The sequence below is a fragment of the Xenopus laevis genome, chromosome 9_10S, assembly GCF_017654675.1.
Source record: "Xenopus laevis strain J_2021 chromosome 9_10S, Xenopus_laevis_v10.1, whole genome shotgun sequence".
Lineage (NCBI taxonomy): Eukaryota > Metazoa > Chordata > Amphibia > Anura > Pipidae > Xenopus > Xenopus laevis.
Genome location: NC_054388.1, coordinates 41,199,543 through 41,219,440, shown reverse-complemented (window position 1 = coordinate 41,219,440; position 19,898 = coordinate 41,199,543). Strand labels below are relative to the sequence as shown.

The 19,898-nt window shown below is 41.6% G+C and overlaps 1 protein-coding gene across 2 annotated transcripts in view; it reads right to left on the bottom strand.

Moving 5' to 3' along the window:
- Positions 1 to 6,710: 6,710 nt before the first annotated feature.
- The window catches only part of mgat5b.S (alpha-1,6-mannosylglycoprotein 6-beta-N-acetylglucosaminyltransferase B S homeolog), a 31,404-nt gene continuing 18,216 nt past the window's right edge, over positions 6,711 to 19,898 (bottom strand). For both annotated transcript variants that reach the window (XM_041579281.1, XM_041579280.1), the window contains exons 11-19: positions 16,024 to 16,157; positions 15,634 to 15,764; positions 14,894 to 14,899; positions 12,888 to 13,043; positions 12,597 to 12,743; positions 11,135 to 11,251; positions 10,332 to 10,406; positions 9,356 to 9,618; positions 6,711 to 7,716 (exon numbers count right to left, since the gene is read on the bottom strand). In XM_041579281.1, coding sequence (XP_041435215.1) covers positions 7,518 to 7,716; positions 9,356 to 9,618; positions 10,332 to 10,406; positions 11,135 to 11,251; positions 12,597 to 12,743; positions 12,888 to 13,043; positions 14,894 to 14,899; positions 15,634 to 15,764; positions 16,024 to 16,157 — 1,228 coding nt within the window. In that variant the 3' untranslated portion in view covers positions 6,711 to 7,517. The remainder of the gene's footprint in view (positions 7,717 to 9,355; positions 9,619 to 10,331; positions 10,407 to 11,134; positions 11,252 to 12,596; positions 12,744 to 12,887; positions 13,044 to 14,893; positions 14,900 to 15,633; positions 15,765 to 16,023; positions 16,158 to 19,898) is intronic.

The following is a 19,898-nucleotide window of genomic DNA, read 5'->3' as shown; positions in this document are numbered from 1 at the left end:
CTCTTTCAGTGACTGCTAGAAGGGCTTTGTGGCTCTGTGTCTGGACAGCAGATACTCCTTCTAAACTGAGTTTACCTTTCGAGTTTTTCCTTTACTTTACCTTTCGAGGGTGGCAGACTTAAAGCAAAGTTGGATGACATCTCTAAAGTCCTCTGGTGGGAAGAGTTAACTTCTACCCCAGTAGAAGAATAAGCCAAGGAATCAGTCTTTTATACTTTTTCTTTTTCGTGGAGCTGATAGAGGAAGATCTTATGGGCCTACTTACAGATCCAACTTGAGGGACAGCTCAAGATTCAATTCCTGGCCTAGTGCAGGATGTTCTGTCTCCAGAGGAATAGGCAAGTCTACTTTCACTCCTTAAAAGGATTCTGCATGAAATCAAATTTTCGGAAATTCCAAGGTGGAAGCCAGACGTTTCCTAGATCAGTGAGAATGTTAAGTCACTAATCAATGGTTTCTGTCAATCATCCGATCGGGATACCAGATGAAAGGGTGATCATTCCTGTTCCATCGGAGGAAAGAGGAAATGTTTTTTATTCTATCCTTTTCCTAGTGAAAAAAGCCAGGGGGGTGGAGACCAGTATTGGACTTAAAAATGATCAACGTATTGATCGAAATGAAAACATTCAAGATGGAATCCATTCGCACTATAATCCCAGTTATTCAGAAGGGAGATGGTCTTGTGTCGATTGATCTGAAGGATGCATATCCTCATGTCATTTCCCTTTTCTTCGTTTTGCAGTAGGAGTTCGGCATTTTCAATTTCAATGCCTACCCTTCAGCCTTTCAACGGCACCCAGAACATTCACAAAGATATTAATTACTCTCATTGCAGAGCTCAGGAAAGTGGGATACAAGTCTGGCATTACCTGGACGACATCATAATTTCAGCCAAAAACCCAGATATTTTATCTTTCATTGGTTCAAAGGAACAGAGTGCTCAGTTTTCTTGTCTCTCATGGCTGGCTGATAAATGTGGAAAAGAGTGTTCTTCTTCCAACACAGAACATGAGGTATCTAGGAGCTCTCTTCAATACTCAGTTTCCTTACTGCTAGACAAGACCCAGAAGATAAAACAGAAGGTCTCAGCCATGATGGAAAAAACAATGATCTCGGTCAAGGATTTTATGTCAATCCTGCTTCTAATGGCTTCCACGATTCCAGTGACAAGATGGGCTCAATGGCACATGAGACCTCCCCAGCAGATGTTCTTAAAGCAATGGGAGAGATTCTAGAAGGATTGGTCTCAGATGATTCATCTTCCCTTTTCTCTAAAGAGAGACCTTCAGTGGTGGGTAGACTCCGCCATCTGTTGAAGGGGTTTCCTCTTCAGCAGTGGGATTGGGAGGTCATCTACACCCCAATCATGAAACATGTTCCCAGGGGTTCCAATTAAGGGGTGTAACTGGCTATTTGGTAGTCAGTATTTGGACCGGCAGCCTACAGAAGGCTCTGTTTGACAGTACACAACCAAAAATATGCACCTTCTATGACCAGCATCCAAGGGGTTGGTGAGCAACTGCCACTGGTTGGGGACTACTGCCTTGGATGGTCGGGCCGTAAGGTCAAATTCCACCAAACTTCTCAACCAAGTCGGTGCAGGTATGGCTCCTTTATGCTTCATTCGACCAGCAAAATAATAACAAATGGCTGCTCACGATACAATTGATCAAAGCATCCAATGGCAAGGAGCCTTTAAGAATCAAAGCAATGACATGATCATAAAGAGGTAATTATTTTTAGCACTTTTCAATTGGTCTTCGTTTTTATAGTTTCTGAATTATTTGCCTTTCTTTCCTGCCTCTTTCCAGCTTCATTCATAAACTGAAGAAACCCCAAAATACAATGCTTATGAGAGCCCTGTTGCATAATTCTCCCTCCTGACTAGTCTAGGTGCTGGTGAGCCACACAGCACAATTAACCAATCACTTCATTAACCAGTAGCTAATTGCAATGAGCCTGGTTGAACATCAAATGCCTTGTTAGGGCTATCTCACCCATATGCTGCTTAATAAAGCATGAGCTAAGATGGCTCAGCTTGAAGGCCAGTTGGGGTAGAATTGGAGTAATCACTTATTGACAATCACAATACAAACATCTTAGTTGCTTTTGTACTTTTCCTGCACGATACCTCCATTTCTTTCTCTCTCTATCTCCTATAACTCACCTTTGCGTCTCTGCAACAAAAAACTCTCTATCCTCTTCCCCAGAGCAGAATAAACTCTCAATCCCTATTCACTTCTATTACTTATCTGCCTTTCTCCCTTGTTCCTTTTCATGATACATTTATTCTCTCTCATTATTAATTCTCTTCCTGGGTATTGCATAATGCAACCACTCATTTTCTACCTTGTTCCTCACATAGAAAAGATCAGCCGCTTTTCTCCAGTCCCTGGGGGGTAGTATCAAAGGGTAAATTAACTGCTAGCCACAAAATTCACCTTCTATAACTATCTGCCGTCTTGTCTAAAGGTGAATGTGTATGTATGTATGCACATTTTTATAAAAGCTCTCACACCTGCACTTCCACACGCTTCCTGATCAAGTCAATGAGAGCCAAGGGAGGCTGAAAAGCATAAAGTGTGCCATTGGCCTAAAAAGAAATCCAATGGCCGAATTCTTGCAGAACAAAACAGCACAGTACACATCAGAGTTTTCTAAACAGGGGCCCCCTGTGGTAGGTAATAAGGATAATATTTATGATGATGATTGTTTATTAGATGTTCCGGATATTTTTGGAACAGAGAAGGTCATATTTATACCTTAAGCCTTGCTATGAGCTAATGGGGACCAAACTAGTACTGGGACATAAAAGTAGAATCAAAACATAATGATGACTCTTAATTTCTGTCAAAATACATGTAAAAATAAGGCTGGGTTGGCCTTTAATCTGTAAAAAGAATAAACATAGTACAGTCTGCTGAAGCTGAAACTTCATCTGCTAAAGCCTGTTTTTTTAGTAGATCTCTCATTTGGGTCAGAACAATGTTCTGATCAGCAGCTATATAACTGTCCAGAATTCAGGTAATACCTATTTCAACCATATTCAAACCCTGATGGAGTAAAGAAGGGGGAATGGTCAGGGCAAAATTGGAGTGTGGCTAAAAAATCAAACTAAATCATATAGGAGAAGACTAAAGTCTTTGCCATTTGGCAAAGGGCCCAAAACAGGATGACAGCAATGCTAGCTTAGCTAGGAACAAAGCAGGATCCCGCACACCCAACAGATGACAACAATATGCCTGGTGCTCACTGGCAGAGGTTCAGCAAGCCCCACAACAGAGTACAGCAAAGGAATTCCAACGGCACACAGGACTATGAGAAATCTTATAAAATGTATGTCAAAGCGGAGTGCGATGCAACGTTTCGGGTAGTAAAACCCCTTTGGTTTTACTCCCCGAAACGTTTCATCGCACTCCGCTTTGAAATACATTTTTGAAGATTTCTCATAGTCCGGTGTGCCGTTGGAATTCCTTTGCAGCAATGCTAGCCTATACACGTGCCCCCCCCCCTTAGACTTTAATGTTATGCTTCTCTCAGCAGCCATGTTCGTTTTCCGTGAAGTGAGCACTAGCAGCAAAACATGACATTGACTTCTTAGTCTCATCCAGAATATTCAGCCTTATGGCACGGAGCATCTACAGTTAATGTAGCGTCTAGACATTTTATTGCTATGTGCAGACTGGGCTGCAGAGCATTCCCTCCCCTCCCTCATATCTCAGCATTCACTTTAGGTATTATCCTTGCATTATCCTGTAGCGCTTCTCTATTCACAAACTGCAGGGCTCAACCCTAATTGGATGCAGCACACTCTCATTTGCCATGCTTTTATTACTGTGGTGCCAACTAAGTACCAGCCATGTTATACTTCACACTGGCAGTCCTCAGTATGGAGCTCAGATAAAAGTGATTTAAAAAAAGAAAAAGAAAAGGCAGCATCACCATACATCTATACATTTGTAATAAGGCAAGGAGCTATCTTTATAACAGAGCATTCTATCACAGTGGCACATATCCCATCTGATCCCCATTGTAAGCAGCAGTCCTGCCCTGCTTTATGGCTGAGGTTCTAGCTATCTTTATGACAAAGCATTCTGTCACAGTGACACAGATCCTGATACCCATTGTAAGCAGCAGTCCTGCTTAAAATATGATATGCCTTTGTTCTTGATGTTTAATCCGAGCCGCCAAAAGGATCAGATTAGGCGCAACTTCCGATGTGGCTGTAAGGATGCTAGAAATCCACATTGTGGTTAATGAGAATGGCAATCTGCATCCATGAACTGCAATTTGCCCACTGCACTGTGTTCATGAATGACCTTTGAAGAATAGTAATAACTTAAGGTGGTCATACACTATTAGATCAGCTCGTTTGGCTGGGCCATATCGGGTGTATCCAAATGTTCAGATTACAATGCTGCGAATAGGCGCTGATGGGTCGCAGGACCGCATTAACTAGCTGATGCGGTACTGGATGGCAGAAAGGATTGATATTGGCAGCTTTAATCTGCCCGTGTATGGCCAAGGTCAATGCGAAATAATTTGCCTTCCCCTTTACTAGCAATGCAAGCCCTACGTAAGCACCCCCGGGGCTCAGATATTGCTATTTGTGTGTCCCCCCCACAGCATTTTCAGCTGCCCCACCAAATGCCTTACCTGACAGGCTAAGTAACCTGAAGAACAAATCAGATGCTTGTTTTCATTATAATTTACCTGCAGTAGAGCAATAAAAGCTAACTTCACACGTTACTACACATTTCCCCAAAGCGTAGTTTAACTGAGATAAAAGCATATTACAGCATGGTTAAAGGGGTGGTTCACCTTTAAAAGGCACCTGTTGGCTAAATATATTATCCCCAACCAAAGGTGCGGGTTAATAGAGCCCACATTCCGCTTCGGGGTAACAGTAGGTTTTACAAAAAAAATTGCCCCCACCAGCGCTAGGACACTTGCAGCGGGATGGAGTTCCATGCGCAAATGTGCTTCTGATGTCACATAGTTGCAGCATTCGCTCATTATGTGCATGCGTGTGCCCCAACATGGCTGTTCCCGGTACAGGTTGCCTAAGGCTTATGGGGGCAATTTAAAAAAACAAACCTGTTACTCTCAACCAGAGTGCTGACTCTATTATCCTGCACCTTCAGTTGGGGATAATATATTTAGCAGGTGCCCTTAAAGTTAACTTTTAGTATGTTTTACAATGGCCATTGCTAAGCAACTTTTCAATTGGTCTACATTATATATATATATATATATATATATATATATATATATATATATATATTTTTTTTTTTTATAAATTTTCAAGTATTTGCCTTCTTCTTCTCTTTCCAGCTTTCAAATAGGGGTCACTGACCCCCATCTAAAAAAACAAATGCTGTGTAAAGGTGGCCATAGATGTAACAATTACGATCTTAGCCAGGTCTTCTGCTGATATCAGTCGGCTCTTTTCCCACCATACACGCACGAAAATTCGTTTCATATGATTTTATCTGTGCGTCTATGGCCACCTTTTTATTCCTCATCTTTCTATTCAGGCCTCTCCTATTCATATTCCAGTCTATTATTCAAATCAATGCATGGTTTGCTAGGGTAATTTGGGCCCTGCTGAAATTGCAAACTGGAGAGCTGCTGAATAAAAAGTTAAATAACTAAAAAAAAAACACAAACAATAAAAAATTAAATCCAATTGCAAATTGACTCAGAATTTCACTTTCTACATCATCCTAAAAATGTATTTAAAGGTGAATAACCCCCATTTATAAAGTTGGCCTTGAACCTGTAGAAAGAAACATGAAACTGGAATGCAGGGGAGCGCAGCTAAAAACACTTGTCTTTAAGAGCCCTAACATTCAGGTTTTATATAACAATTGCACAGTCCACCAAGGAAAACGTGTAGCAAAATGTAGCAGTGAAGAAAGGCACCCATAAGTGTATGGAAACTAGGGAACCCTAGATCGCAAATAACCCTGGATCTGGCACTAGATCTGGGATCCCCACAGCTGGTTGCACCTGACTCACAATCAGCAGTGTCAGACTGGCCCACCGTGATACCAGGAAAACTCCTGGTGGGCCCAGGTGTCAGTGATTTGGCATATATCATCGTAATTCCCTATTTCTTTTTAGGAAAAAAGAGGCTTACTAATGGAACAATAGAGTATAGTAAGTAGATATAACAGACTTGAAGAATAAAAAGGTTAAGTGAGTAGAAGAATAATAATTTGGAAAGTGGGCCTAAGGTTTTCTGGTGGGCCCCTGGCATCCCAGTCCGACACTGGCAATCAGTGAATCAGATGCAAACACTGTTTTGAATGCGCACTCCAGAAGTGATGCAACCACCCACTGCCTACTCTCTATTGGCGGCAAACGTTTAATTAATTTTGACACATCAGGGGCAGAACTACACTGCGCCAGAACCCACCCCCCAAATAAAAAAATCGTTGGAGGGGCCTGGTGCACACAGTGCTCACTCTGCTGCCACTCATTCTAAGGTAGGAGAGTAGCTGGAATTACTTGTATACAACTAAAGAGGACGCAGACCCTGCAGTCCATGCCCCTCTGCTGCCACAGGGTCTGTTTCCTCTATAGTTATGTCAATTCCCAATGCCACTGACCTTATACGCCCATGTGTTCCTGGCCATGAAGGAAAGCCTAGCTAGACTTAATACCCTAGCATCCAAACCAAAGGAACACCATCTTGTTCGGCTTTGTGCACTTTCCCTCAGATGTTTATTACCAGAAATAAATCTTTAGAATGAAAAAAACAAAATAATAATAAACACACACACAAGAGAACATGAAGTCTATTGCTCAGTGTTGCTTCATTCTAAGCACTCCGGTCCCATAGGGCAGTGTCCTGTAACCACCACCGCAGGGGTTACCAATGTAAACCTTTGTATTTGGTCCAAATTTTTTAGCATGTTAGAAAATTGAAATTTTATTTTGGACTCGAGTCTGATAGATTGTTATCCTCCATTAGTCTTCATAGTCACGTTGTGTTTTTGGAGTGGGAGGATGGGCTTAGGCTAAAATTATAGAGCCCACTTTGATGGATGCTGACGAGGTTCGGACTGAAATAGGGCCTGAAATTTCAAGTACACAAAGGCCAAAACAGCCTTATATAGGCCCAAAAGATAGTGACTGTCTATAACTTCTTATAGCAGCCATTCTGGCATTTGCCAAAATCTATAGATTTCCAGTCTGTGCCTAATGCTGGCAGCACCAGTATTTTCAAAATAGTTGAGTTGCAGATCCCTTCCCGACTCGGGCTCAGCATGACAATTGTGCTTTTAATTATAGAAAGTCATTGAGTCCAACAGGGAAGATAAAAGGACAACAAAGAATGTAGCTCGAGGTCACCACGTGCCTGCAATGTCAATGCTTGCTATTGCCATATGCTGCAGCATAAAAACCCCGGAGCTGGGACTCAGCAGCTAATGGAAGTAGAAAACTAGTAAGGGTGCAGAATCTTTCCATGCTGTGGTCACTTCGATAGCTGTCTGGAGTATGACTTTGACTCAAGAGCATTCCCGACACAAGGCTACTTGTCCAGGCTGATAGTCTCTGCAGGGACACAACCGGCTGAATTTGTTACTATGCCCAGAACAGCTGAATAGCAGTGGCTCTCTCTGCAGGTAACATTCACGAACTGACAGGGACACCGCCGGGTAGAGGTGGCTCATCACTGACTCTGTACTGTCACACAGGGCTCCCAACCTACAGGGAACAGAAACATTGTCGCTGGAAGTTGGATTACAAAATCGGATGGTACACTGGCAAGGCCAAAGTGACAGAGAGCATTACTACTACCATCTTGCCCTCCTGGTACCTGGACAATTATAATCACACATCTAAGGCATGCATGTGTGTTAGAAAGTCCTGATTTATATAACAAGGACTGTTTTGCAGGAGGATTTAATTTATACTTTTTATATTGCACTGTATAAAGGAAACAACATGGCAGCTACCTTCCATGTGAATAAATACAAATATACACAGAAAGTATTGTTCTTTAAATAGGACAACAGTAAAACCCCCCCACTCCAAATATTTCCCAAAATTGATTATAAATAAATATAAAGTGCAGCGATTATTATAAAGTGCTAAGTGCCAATTCAATCATGCGCAATAATTCCCAAATCAATTCTGACCAGCACATCAATCAATCAATGAAATCAAAATGAATCAATTATTTCAGTATATAATTAATGAGAATCAATTAAAGTGCTTGTGCTTAAAATATTAGGTATTAAAAAGTGAGTTCATTAACTTTCAATAATTTCAAAAGCCAGCAATTCATGAATTTTAGATCAGAAAAGGAAAATAGTATAGAAGTGGAGTTGTCCCATGAGTGTATATATTGAATAAAGTACCCCTCTTGTAAATTATAAGGATATTATAAGTTACAGAAGAGTTTCATGACCATATAAAAACACGAGACCGAAGGAACTCCGAGGTAACTCCTAATATATATATATATTTTGCAACTGGAGGTACTTTATTTATTATAATACACAAGTTTCAGAGAGTCATGTGACAGGAATGACATCAGAACTCACCGTTTATATAGTGAATAAAGTACCCCCTCTTGTAAAATCTAAGGATATTATAAGTTACCGAGGAGTTTCATGACCATATAAAAACACGAGGTCGAAGGCCTAGTGTTTTTATACAGGTCATGGAACTCCAAGGTAACTTCTAATATCCTCATATTTTGCAACTGGGGGTACTTTATTTATTATAATACACACATTTCAGTGAGTCATGTGACAGAAATGACATCAGAACTCACCGTTTATAGCTGATGACATCAGAACTCACCGTTTATAAGGATATAATTTACAAGATATTCATGGCTTTTGTGTATTATAAGGATATAATTTAGAAGATATTTATGGCTTTTGTGTATTATAATAAGTTACAAAGAAATTCCCCTTCTTTTTTGAATACACAGAAAGTATGTTCTGGGAAGACAATGAGTTATATACCTACTAAAGAAAACAATATGGCCTATGTTTAAATACAAATATACAGAAAAGGAAAGTGCTATGCGCTGAATACGCTACACTTGTATTGTCAATTTTATGGAAAACAATTTAAATATAAATGGTGCCTGGAAAAGTCTAGATTTGATATTAAGGAAGGCGAGTGATTGAATCAATTATTCATTGGATCACTGTGTAACTGAGTCTTGGCTACAAAGAACAGCTGGTGTAAAGATACGTACAGGGAACAGAATGTCCATCTATCTCTGGCTGCCATAATATGTAGCTGAGAGCCCCAATAAACTGAACATACAGTAGCCAAGCCCACGGCAGACTGGGCACAGAGCCTGACAGTGACATCACATACTCACTGCTCCAGTAACCGTTGCTGGTTGATGAAGACGAAGAAGCTTGGCTCACAGACGAGATTGCGCTCCCAGCATGCATTGGTGCAGGATTCCCCTTCTTCCGACAGCCAAACCTGCATGGAAGTGACTGGGGGCCAGACATGGGGTAGGGGTGTGTTTTGGGGCCACACCAGGTGTGTGTGATTAATGAGGAGCATGGAAGGGGTGTGAAGGCCTTGGGACCCATTTATGGGATAAGGGGAGGGAAAGGGGAGAGAACAAAACTCCTGAAAGAACAACGAGGAATGTACAGAATGGAAAAAAGATAGGAGAAATATTGGAAAGATTTGGAATGGAAAAGAGAAAACAGGGAGATAATAAGAGAGTGGAAAAGAATAAAAAGATAAGAAAAAATAAAGAAATGATGGAATAACGTCTGTGAATGATCTTGTCCCCATAGCAACAAATAGAAAGGTAGCATTTAATGGTCAGCTGTTTGGTTGCTATGGGTGACTACACCCGGGCAAACTTTGTATCATTTATTACATAAGTCTTAAATGCCTGGCACTTAGGGAAGATAAGAGCTGGCACTACTGCCTTTGAAGCCAAAAAATCAAGGAACCCTCCATGGGTTCAGCAAAAGGCACATCCTCCACTTTTCAGTGAAAGGGAGCAGTTTTTCAACCTTATTCAGCAATTGCATCCTAGCTTTTTGCCATGTGACTAAACTGATGTCCTGAAGCAGAATAGCTAATAAAAGTGCTTCTCTAAGGATATTGCAGAAATTGAAGGAAACATTAATGTTTCTCAGACTAGTGAGAGAGAGTAGGGGGATAGATAGCTTTTACCCACTTATCTGTTGACCCCAGCTACATACATATATATATATATATATATATATATATATATATATATATATAGCCTTTAATCTTTGATGGTTTAAGTCTCTTCCCCAAAATTTTGGCCTATCACTCCTCATAACATTGTAGAAGACACTTACTTGATGTTGGATGTAAGCATGGAGTCTTTGCAGCATTCCCTCACTAGTGTATTCGTAAGGTAAGTAGGGCTCCACCTATAGAAAATGCCAAATTAGGTCAGTTGTGCTCTATACAGATGGGGGCCTATTTATCATGCTGTGTAACATATTGAAGAAAAACATTACCTGTGATGTTGGCCATAGCAACCAATCAAGATAATGATTTTTTTTCTCCACTGTTTTACACAGAGTGATAAATAGGCCCCAGTGGGTTCCATGCCTACCCTTTTCTGCAAAACACTGACGAACAGGAGGGACAAATAAAAGTCTTAACTGGGGACACGGCTCTATCTGCCTTCACTCCTCCATTCCTCATTCCCCCAGGCTGATCAGCGCAGCACTGGATAACAGGGTCTAGCTTCTGTGACTAAAACATTTCTCTACCACCCCCCAATCACAGTCGCTAATGATCTCCCCAGGGCACTTTCCCTGAAACACAAGTCATCATTTTCCAGCATGGAACCATCTAGATAATGAGGCTGCTCTCCTGGCTATTTGGAAATATTGACACATTAAACCCCCCTATTTGACATATCGGCAGCATCAAACTAAGAGCGAATATTCAGTCCTGAAATGATCCTGTCCTGGTCGCAAGTCTTAATAGGAAACTCTGGTGCCAGGTTAATTGGTGCCTGTGAATCTTATATTGAATTGTACATTCTAGACAACCATGCAAATTATTTGCAGAGCATTTAGCCATCATAACTGCATTAATTCAATGTTTCCCAAAACACAGCGGAAGATGTATCGCTTTCCCAGAATACCTTGCTCCTCAAAATTGCCTTGATAGCTGCCTCAAACTCCCGTGTGTTGTTGTAGTCGACTGTTAAAACATATGGTTTTCCAATGGCCATCTCCATGTATGGATGTTGAGAAGAGACCTGCAGATACGGCAGAGAAGAATTTAAATTCACCATTGTTTTATCCAATATACAATGTTACCATGGTGCCTACAGCTTTGCAGTAGCCTGAAACCCTGGTGCTGACAGACCTGCAAAAAATCTGTAGCCTTGGTGCCTACAGCCTTCTATAAACCTATAACCCTAATGCCTGCAACATTGCAGAACACTATAACCATGGTAACTACTGTGCGCCGGGCCCCCTGCAAAAAAATCTTCTATAGGGCCCAGCACATAGAGCTCCCTACCCCACCTCTGCGCTCCCGCACTCTCCCTGCCTTCCAACTGCCTACTCCCCACCTCTCACCACCCCCTTTTTACTATCTGCACACTCCCTCTCTGATCTATAAGAGGGGGAATTCTTTAGCACTATGGAGGAAGCAGACCCCACGCTCCGTTCCCCCAGTCCCTGCACCCCGCTCCCTGGGCCCCAGGGAGCCCTACAGCCTTTTACAAACCTGTATCCCTGCTGTCTACAGCTTTGCAAAACTTTATAAACCTGGTCCTTACAAACTTGCAAACTTGCATATGCCTGTAACTGTGGTGTCTTAAGCCCTCCAGCACTCTGTAACCCTGGGGTCTACAGCCTAAAACCCTGTTAACTACAGAAAACATCTTCTGAAAACCTTTTACCCTGGTGACTACAACCTTGCAGAGTCCTATAAACCTGGTGCCTACAGCCTTGTAGAATCTTATAATCCTTGAGCCTACAACCTTGTAGCGCCCCATAACCCTGTTGTCTACAACCTTGCAGAACTCTTTATAGGGCCGTGAAAGAGATTTTCCAGAAATCCAACCTGCAGTTGAACAATATATGCAGACACAATAAACATTGCTCTATATATAGCATATTCCTTCATCACCTCCCAGTAGTGCCTGTTTTGCTTTGATTTTATCCCACAGAGATGTTCCTTAATAATTCTCCATTCTTTCATCTTTCTCTCCCTCCTCCTCCTCTTCCCCTACTATCTCCCCCCAGGCTACTTACACTAGCACAATTCTGCTTGGCACTCTCTCTCTGACACATTTTCACGACTCACTTGGTTGACTTGTCTATTTAACGCTGGTAATTGGGTTTATGTCAGCTGCTTATGATGAATATTCCCACAAGCCGTCTGAAAGGCTGCAGGACACCTATCTCACAGTCGCTTCGGACATTTTGAATAAGCTTTTGTTGGCGTACGAGCACTGTCTTTTTACTTAGTATATACAGCACATTTCATGGCCCACAAGCCCCACATAAACCCTGCCGGGAGTGTTGCTACTAACCCTTGGTTTTTGTCTATAGTCTCCAATAGATGTAAGGGTAAAGAAAATGTAAAAGTACCTCACGAGAAGTTGGCTTCCCACGGAAAAATTCATGGTTGAGAGAGCTGTGAGGGGGATTGAATAGCGGCTGCAGGAACACGCACCCGTTGGCTACTGCTTCCAAAGGAGCAGGGCCTTCATAAGGAAACCCAAAGCCAATGAAGAGCTGTTGGATTGAACATATAACACTATAACACCAATGTGAAATGACCCTCTTTAAAACCACCAGCATTCCACCATTGTCCCCACCCTCTAAACACCACATCAGCCTAGCCTCATTTCCATATTGTCTTCTCCCTATCCTAAGCACCTTAGCTTTTTTCAGCAGCTGCTGCAGGTCCTGTTGGGGCAGTAAGCCGTGGTTCTTCACAAAAGCAGGGACCTCAGGGGGGCGCTGTGTTTCAAAATAAACAGTGCCATGGATTTCCATGTACTTATGCAAGACAGACAGGAACTTCTCTTTTCCCTGGAATAAGATGACATTTTATTGATTAGTTGCTATTACCCTTTATATCGCAGCCACATAAACCTCAGCATTTTTTATATATTGCTCTTTTCACATGGTGTTGAGTGAGTCGTGACAGTATAAGCTGTGGCCACAGCCAAAGGGTGATTTTTGTGTTTTGGAATGTTTTGGGCAGATATATATATTTATATTTTTTTAAGTTTTTATTTATGCTTTTATTATAACAACAGTTTTATAGCGAGAAAGAAAGAAGAAGAATAAACCAGCACACCATATAGTGATCAGTTCTGCAGTAATATATGCACAATTAAGTTTACATGTATTCATTTATCAGACACAGTTCGGTAGGTAGTGTTAGAAAGAGTATGTATGTTAAAGTCCTATGTTTGTCACTACTAAGAGGTCTTCTATCGCCCAGTTAGTTAGTCGAGTTGTATTTCATGGTTAGTTTCTAGGCCCAGATCCATTTCAAATTTCTCTGGGAATCCCCGCCCTTCGTATGTTAGTTTGATCAGTGGAAGGGTTTTATTAATTAAAGTTGTCCAGGCTGGTACTGTAGGGAGTTGGGGTGCCATTCATCTAATCATCAGTAGCTTTTTGGCATAGAATAACCATACTCGGATTAGTGACCTGGTTTTATTTGGGCAGGTATGTTTTTTTTTACACAGTATCAAATACTACCAGATATTACCTAAATAATAGTGCCCCTAAGACACAACACAGATGTAGTGTCAGTTTAAAGTGTAATATCCCAGAAAACATGGAAATCTACATACAGTGCCTGTTTCATTTACAATACACCCTGGCACACATGGTATAATTGCAGTGATTATTCCAAGTATGATTCCCCCATAAAAGCTAGTTCCATGTATGATACATTAGAATACTTGTATCATAAACGCAGGGACAGGTTTATTTGTATCAAAAACAAAGCATGGCAAATTAATACAGTGCCAATCTATAACTGGAGTATTACCCCAGAACACACAACATGTTAAATGAAGTACCTATTTCTGGTATATATGGCAGGATTCTTAAAGTACTAGTTCCATATAGTGTATAATACCATAGAACACATTGTACACAGTGCCAGTTTCATGTAAAATATCTCCCAGAACATATGAAGTTAAATGAAGACCAGTTTCAAATATTAATGCCCCCAGGACACATGGCAGGATAAGCAACGTTCTAGTTCCATGGATAATTAGCCTCCCTCTATGGCTGTGGTGTTGTCCTTTTGTCCTCTTTTCATTCTTAATGCCCTTCATTTTGTCCCTTGAGCCTGTGATACCCATTGCAACCTACCTTACAACTTCACAGTCCAGCTGACATTGACCTAACTCCCAGCATGCATTAGGGTATACTGTTAAAGGAACAGTAACACCAAAAACTGAAAGGCTTTTAAACGAATGGAAATATAATGTCCTGTTGCCCTGTACTGGTAAAACATGTGTGTTTGCTTCAGATACTTTACAATAAGTTATATAAACAAGCTGCTGTGTAGACATGGGGGCAGCCATTCAAAGCTGAAAAAGGAGAAAAGATGCAGGACACACAGCGGATAACAGATAAGCTCATTAGTTTACAATGGGATTCTTCATGACTTATCTGTTATCTACTGTGTGTCTTGTGCTTGAATGGCTGCCCCCATGGCTACAAGGCAGCTTGTTTATATAAAATATAGTTGGGTTTCTGAAACAAACACACCAGTTGTACTGGTGCAGGGCAACACTACATTATATTGCTTTTCCTTTAAACCTGTTTAATTTTTTGGTGTTACTGTTCCTTTAACATGAACACAATATGCATTGGGAATAGGAGTGAAAAGCAGATAGAAGTACATTCTGTACCTGCAGCTGTGTGAAGCCATCCGGGAAACAATCGCAGCAGAGGCAGGCAAGGAGAGAGAAAGAAAGAGAGAGAGCTCTGTGGGTAATACAATAGATTCGCCAGCACACACCATCCTTAAATATTAATTAATAAAGGCAGCAAGCAGAGAAGCTAGAATACAGCAGAGTAGTCAAGCAAGCAATCAATCAGTAATCAAGCAAGAATAAAGCATTCTGGGATGGTAGAGAGATAAAATAAATAGGGATGCACCGAATCCAGGATTCAGCCAGGATTCTGCCTTTTTTTGATCAGGATTTGGCCAAATCTGAATCAGAGTCCTAATTTGCATATGTAAATTAGAGGCATGTAGGGAAATCATGCAACTTTTCATCACAAAAGAAGATTTTTTTCCACTTTTTCCTTTCCTGCCCCTTATTTGAATATGCAAATTAGGATTCAGATTTGGTTCAGTGTTTGGCCGAATCTTTCATGAAGGATTCGGCCGAATCCCAAATAGTGGATTCGGTGCATCCCCTAAAATAAACTTAAGGAATCAAGGGTCAGATCACCTACTCTCTAGTGACCCATTGTATACTCAGACATGAGCTGGCCTAGTGTCACAACAGCAAAGATGGCAGGCAGAAAACATAAGGAAATGGGTTGATGTGCACAGAGGTATTCCGTGAGGTAGAAAAAAAAACTCTGGATGGGTCTGTGTGATATAAGGGTGGGGGTAAGAGGATATGAGTAAGGGCAGAACCTTCCACATGGCAGCCTCTTTCCCGTACACCACAGCCATATTCCGGACTTTATTCTGTGCCACCTGTTGGCGCTCCGTATTATTTAGTTCATCTGTCACAAAACCCATGAAGGAATTGTCTGGAGTGTGAGCTGGAGGGTAGAGAGAAAGAAGAGCTAGGGCGATACAATGGGGTCTTGCAGATACAATTCATCAGGAACAGCCCCCTATGTTTGCTATAGGGAATATGGGGTATTTTCTAAGACCAAGCAACAAGCCTTTCTAACTTACTAATAACAGAGAACGTGAGCTTACACTCAACTACTCGCAAGTTGTTGTGAAAATAAACAGTACAGAAACAACACATTCATATTCTTCTACAAATCCCACCACAACATGTCCCAGACTCACGGAACATGGTCATGAACTGCTTGGGATGCAGATTCCAGTAGCCCCAGTTGGTCCGATAGCCGTGGAGTGTGGCATACTCTTCATGGTTATAGGCCGGCTCCGTCCCAAATGTGTCCACTACCCGCAGGCGGCACCTACAGAAATACTTAAGGGTGAGTGGTCTGTAAGCCTCTGTCTAGTCCAGGGATATGAGAAAGCTATTTAACTAAGGATTATGGGAGTTATACTCAAAAAGCAAACAAACTCTCTCCAAGCAACGGTTTGCTTTTGTACAGTGCTAATTTCAGTCTTTTTGTATTACTAGGACAGGGTCATGACGGTGTTGTTTTTTTAATTGAGTCCCATGTTATATGCTGGCAGTGCCTACCACCCAGGAGTACAGTTGGGCTGATAACTGAGCCACTGCGAGGGGAGAGGAATGATTTACTGCTAATACTCAGCACAAACAGAGTCAGTTGTATTACTGAACAGGTCCCTCCAACATATGACCAGGTCTGAACTGGGTGTCAAAACAGCCCCTTGCATTCCAAGTACAGGCTCCCCACCTGCATTTACTTCCAGAACCGGGGATGGATAATCTGGGGGGGGGGGGATATACATTTGGTCTAGACAGGAAGAAACCTGTGTGCGCTGATTTATAGGCAGGTTGTAAGACTGCAGCCATTCTGGCCAGCAAGTATAAAGATTTGGGTTTCAAATGCAATTTTTTTATTGAGCCATAAATGAAGAAGCATAAAGGAGGACACAACCGCCTCTGTGATGAGCACAAACTAAAATAACTATTTTTATAGTCGACAATGGAACAACAAGAATAGAACAGGAAGGTCCAATCTGTGGTCTGTAAGAGCTTGCTGAACTGCAACTATCAGTGTCCTAATTAATTAAGGGATCACTACAGGGCCATTTATGGGGCGGCTGTCTGAATGTTAGCGTTGGAGTGGGTCAAGGAAGGGGGCACATTACTATTGCAGAGGGTGCTACGGTCAAATATCTATTTTAAAAAATGTAAATTAGCCTATTTAAGTTACCAGAAGTGGCTTTTTTTTTGCCCCTGTTAACTGGCCACTCGCTGCTGCCCTGGATGACTGAACTACAGGCCTCAAATGCTCTAAAAGGGACATAACACTTTTTAGGGCTCATTTACAAATGAAGTGCAGCATAGACTTCTGCCTAAAAATCCACAAAGGAACACTATTTTGACACAAGAGCACCAGAAAGTATGTACTCCTGAACAATTTATATCATATAATATCATGGCCACACCCTCACCATTTGTGATCCTATTACACTAGAACCCCAACCAAATCTCCTGCAAGCCACGTCCCATTCACTAACCATAAATCACATTTTTACTTCTCTTTAGACCTCCTGCCGCGGGGCCCCTGACTGCAATAGCCCTGTACCCCCCCCACCCCGATGGCGGCCCTGGGTACATCAATCACACAGAGGTTCCCTGAACACACAAATGTGCCATTATAACTTACAGGGCTTTTATAGGAAGATAAAATGAACAAAATGACTAACAGCTATAGAGTACTAAGACAGCCAGCAAGCAACCATATAAATGATTCAGCGGCACATAAGGATTTAAGCTCAAACACCATATTGTAAGCAGCGACCAACAGGCACAAGCCAATCTGCAATGCTGTACCTATTCCCTCTAAAAGATATTTTATTGTGCGCTAAATCTATATATTGCAGAGAAGTGTGAGCCATAAACAGCAGCCAATACACATCATAAAAATGTTTAGCCGTGTCCCTGAAGGCTTTATCTTTGTCTCTAAAATCTATAGCATGGTGGGGGTGCTTCCCAATTTTCTGTGCTTTGTGTTAAGGGAGACTTAATGTCTCAGGCCACTAAAGGGGAAATAGAGCCAAATAAACAGCTATTGATTTAGCAGCCAGTCATGCTCCGTAGGGCAGCACAGAGTGCTTTTATTTCTTTTATGGTGGATTCTGGAGACTGGAGTGTCCTGTGGCTGTAGGTTTCCATTCTCAGGTCTTATATGCACCTCCCATTGCCCTGCGCTGATATCATCTTGCTAAATGGATGCCTGAATTTATAAGGGGTCATTTACCAATTGAAAGCCAGGATGCAAAGTGCAAAACAAAAAGGTGCACATTGCACCCTGGCTTCTACTCCATTTAAATTGCTGCACATCTCTGCACTCTGGTTGAGTAACTACCACATAGTGGTGTCTGCTGTATGATCCACCGGCTGCCACCACCGCCAACCACAAGGTGGTCAAAATTGCATGGGGGGGTGGTATAAAGGTTTGAGGAGCTCCTGAAAATATTTTGGGTAGGGAGCCCAGCTCCTGAAAGCTACACTACTGCTACACTCTGTTTTGGACTGCAGAAACCTTCAGATGCCCTCATAATAACAGAGCTGCCTGCACCTCAAGCCAGATTTTTAATATGGTGCAACATACAGGGTATGAGGCACAATTTTGTACTCCCTGGTGCCCTGGAGTTGAGAGACTCCCCTCAGGTGTCAGCGCCCCACTGGTTACAGAGGCAGCAAAAATGCCACTCCTGGTAGCTTTACCAAAGGGAGTGCAAATGTGCTTCTCTATGCTAGTACCCTGGACCCCTTCCGGTGCCAAAAAAGTGAATCTGGCTCCTAAAGGAACAAGCAAAGGCAACATTTTAGCTCTAAGTATGACACAATTCCCACAACAATTTTAATGTAATTGAGTCAGATTCGTGAGAAATGCAGATGTGGGCGTTTTCATGAACAATTCTGCCCCTTTTTTGTAAATTAAAGGAAAATGAAAGCCTTGCACTATGTATAAAAATATACTGCATAGTTAGATGGATAAGTTGGATTGAAAAAAAGACTTAAGTCCATCAAGTTCAATCCCTTCAAATGAAACGAGCACACATACTTACACGCACCGAATGAAACTACTGTATATATAGCAATATCTATATTAATTGTAGATTTTAGTATCACTATAGCCTTGGATATTATGCTTGTCCAAGAAATCATCCAAGCCCTCTTTTATGCCTTAACAGAATCAGCCATATCAATATCTGGCAGTGCATTCCACAACGTCACTGCTCTCACTGTGAAGAACCCCCTACGTTGCTTCTAATGAAAGTTATTTTCCTCTAGTCTGAAGGGGTGGCCTCTGGTGTGGTCATCTCCTTTATGGAAGAATAGATCTACCGCTAGCAGTCTATAATGTCCTCTAATATACTTGCAAAGTATAATCATGTCCCCTCAAGTGTCTTTTCTCCAGAGAGAACAACTCCAACCTTGACAGTCTACCCTCATAATTTCAATCCCCTTAACCAGTTTAGTTGCACGTCTCTGCACTCTCTCCAGCTCATTTATATCATTCTAAAGGACTGGAGCCCAAAACTACACTGCATACTCCAGGTGAAGCCTTACCAGGGACCAAGAGTCATAATTATTCCCTTGAGTTAATGCCCTTTTTTATGCAAGACAGCACTTTATTTGCTTATAAAACGGCATTAACTCAAGGGATGCATAAAACCCTGCTTCAAGTAAATTAACAATTTTCCCAGTAATATAATTTTTTAGTAGTATGTGCCACTAGGTAAGACAAAATAGAAAATTGCCATTTTAAGAAGGTCTGTCCCACCCCCTGGGAACCTACGATTTGCGCTGCACACAATCAAACCATAAACGTTAGGTCACACGAGCCAATAAACAGAAAAGGTTTGTCTTTTACTTTCACATGTCTTCCTGTTACCGTTAGAGCTTGAATATATCTGATCAGGTGATATCACACAGACCATCAAGACATGGGGGCTCAAGGTAAGAGATGTAATTACAGTATATATTCCAGTTTGGTAAGATTTTTTTTAATATGCCACTTAATTTGATGTAAACTATTTGTTGCTTA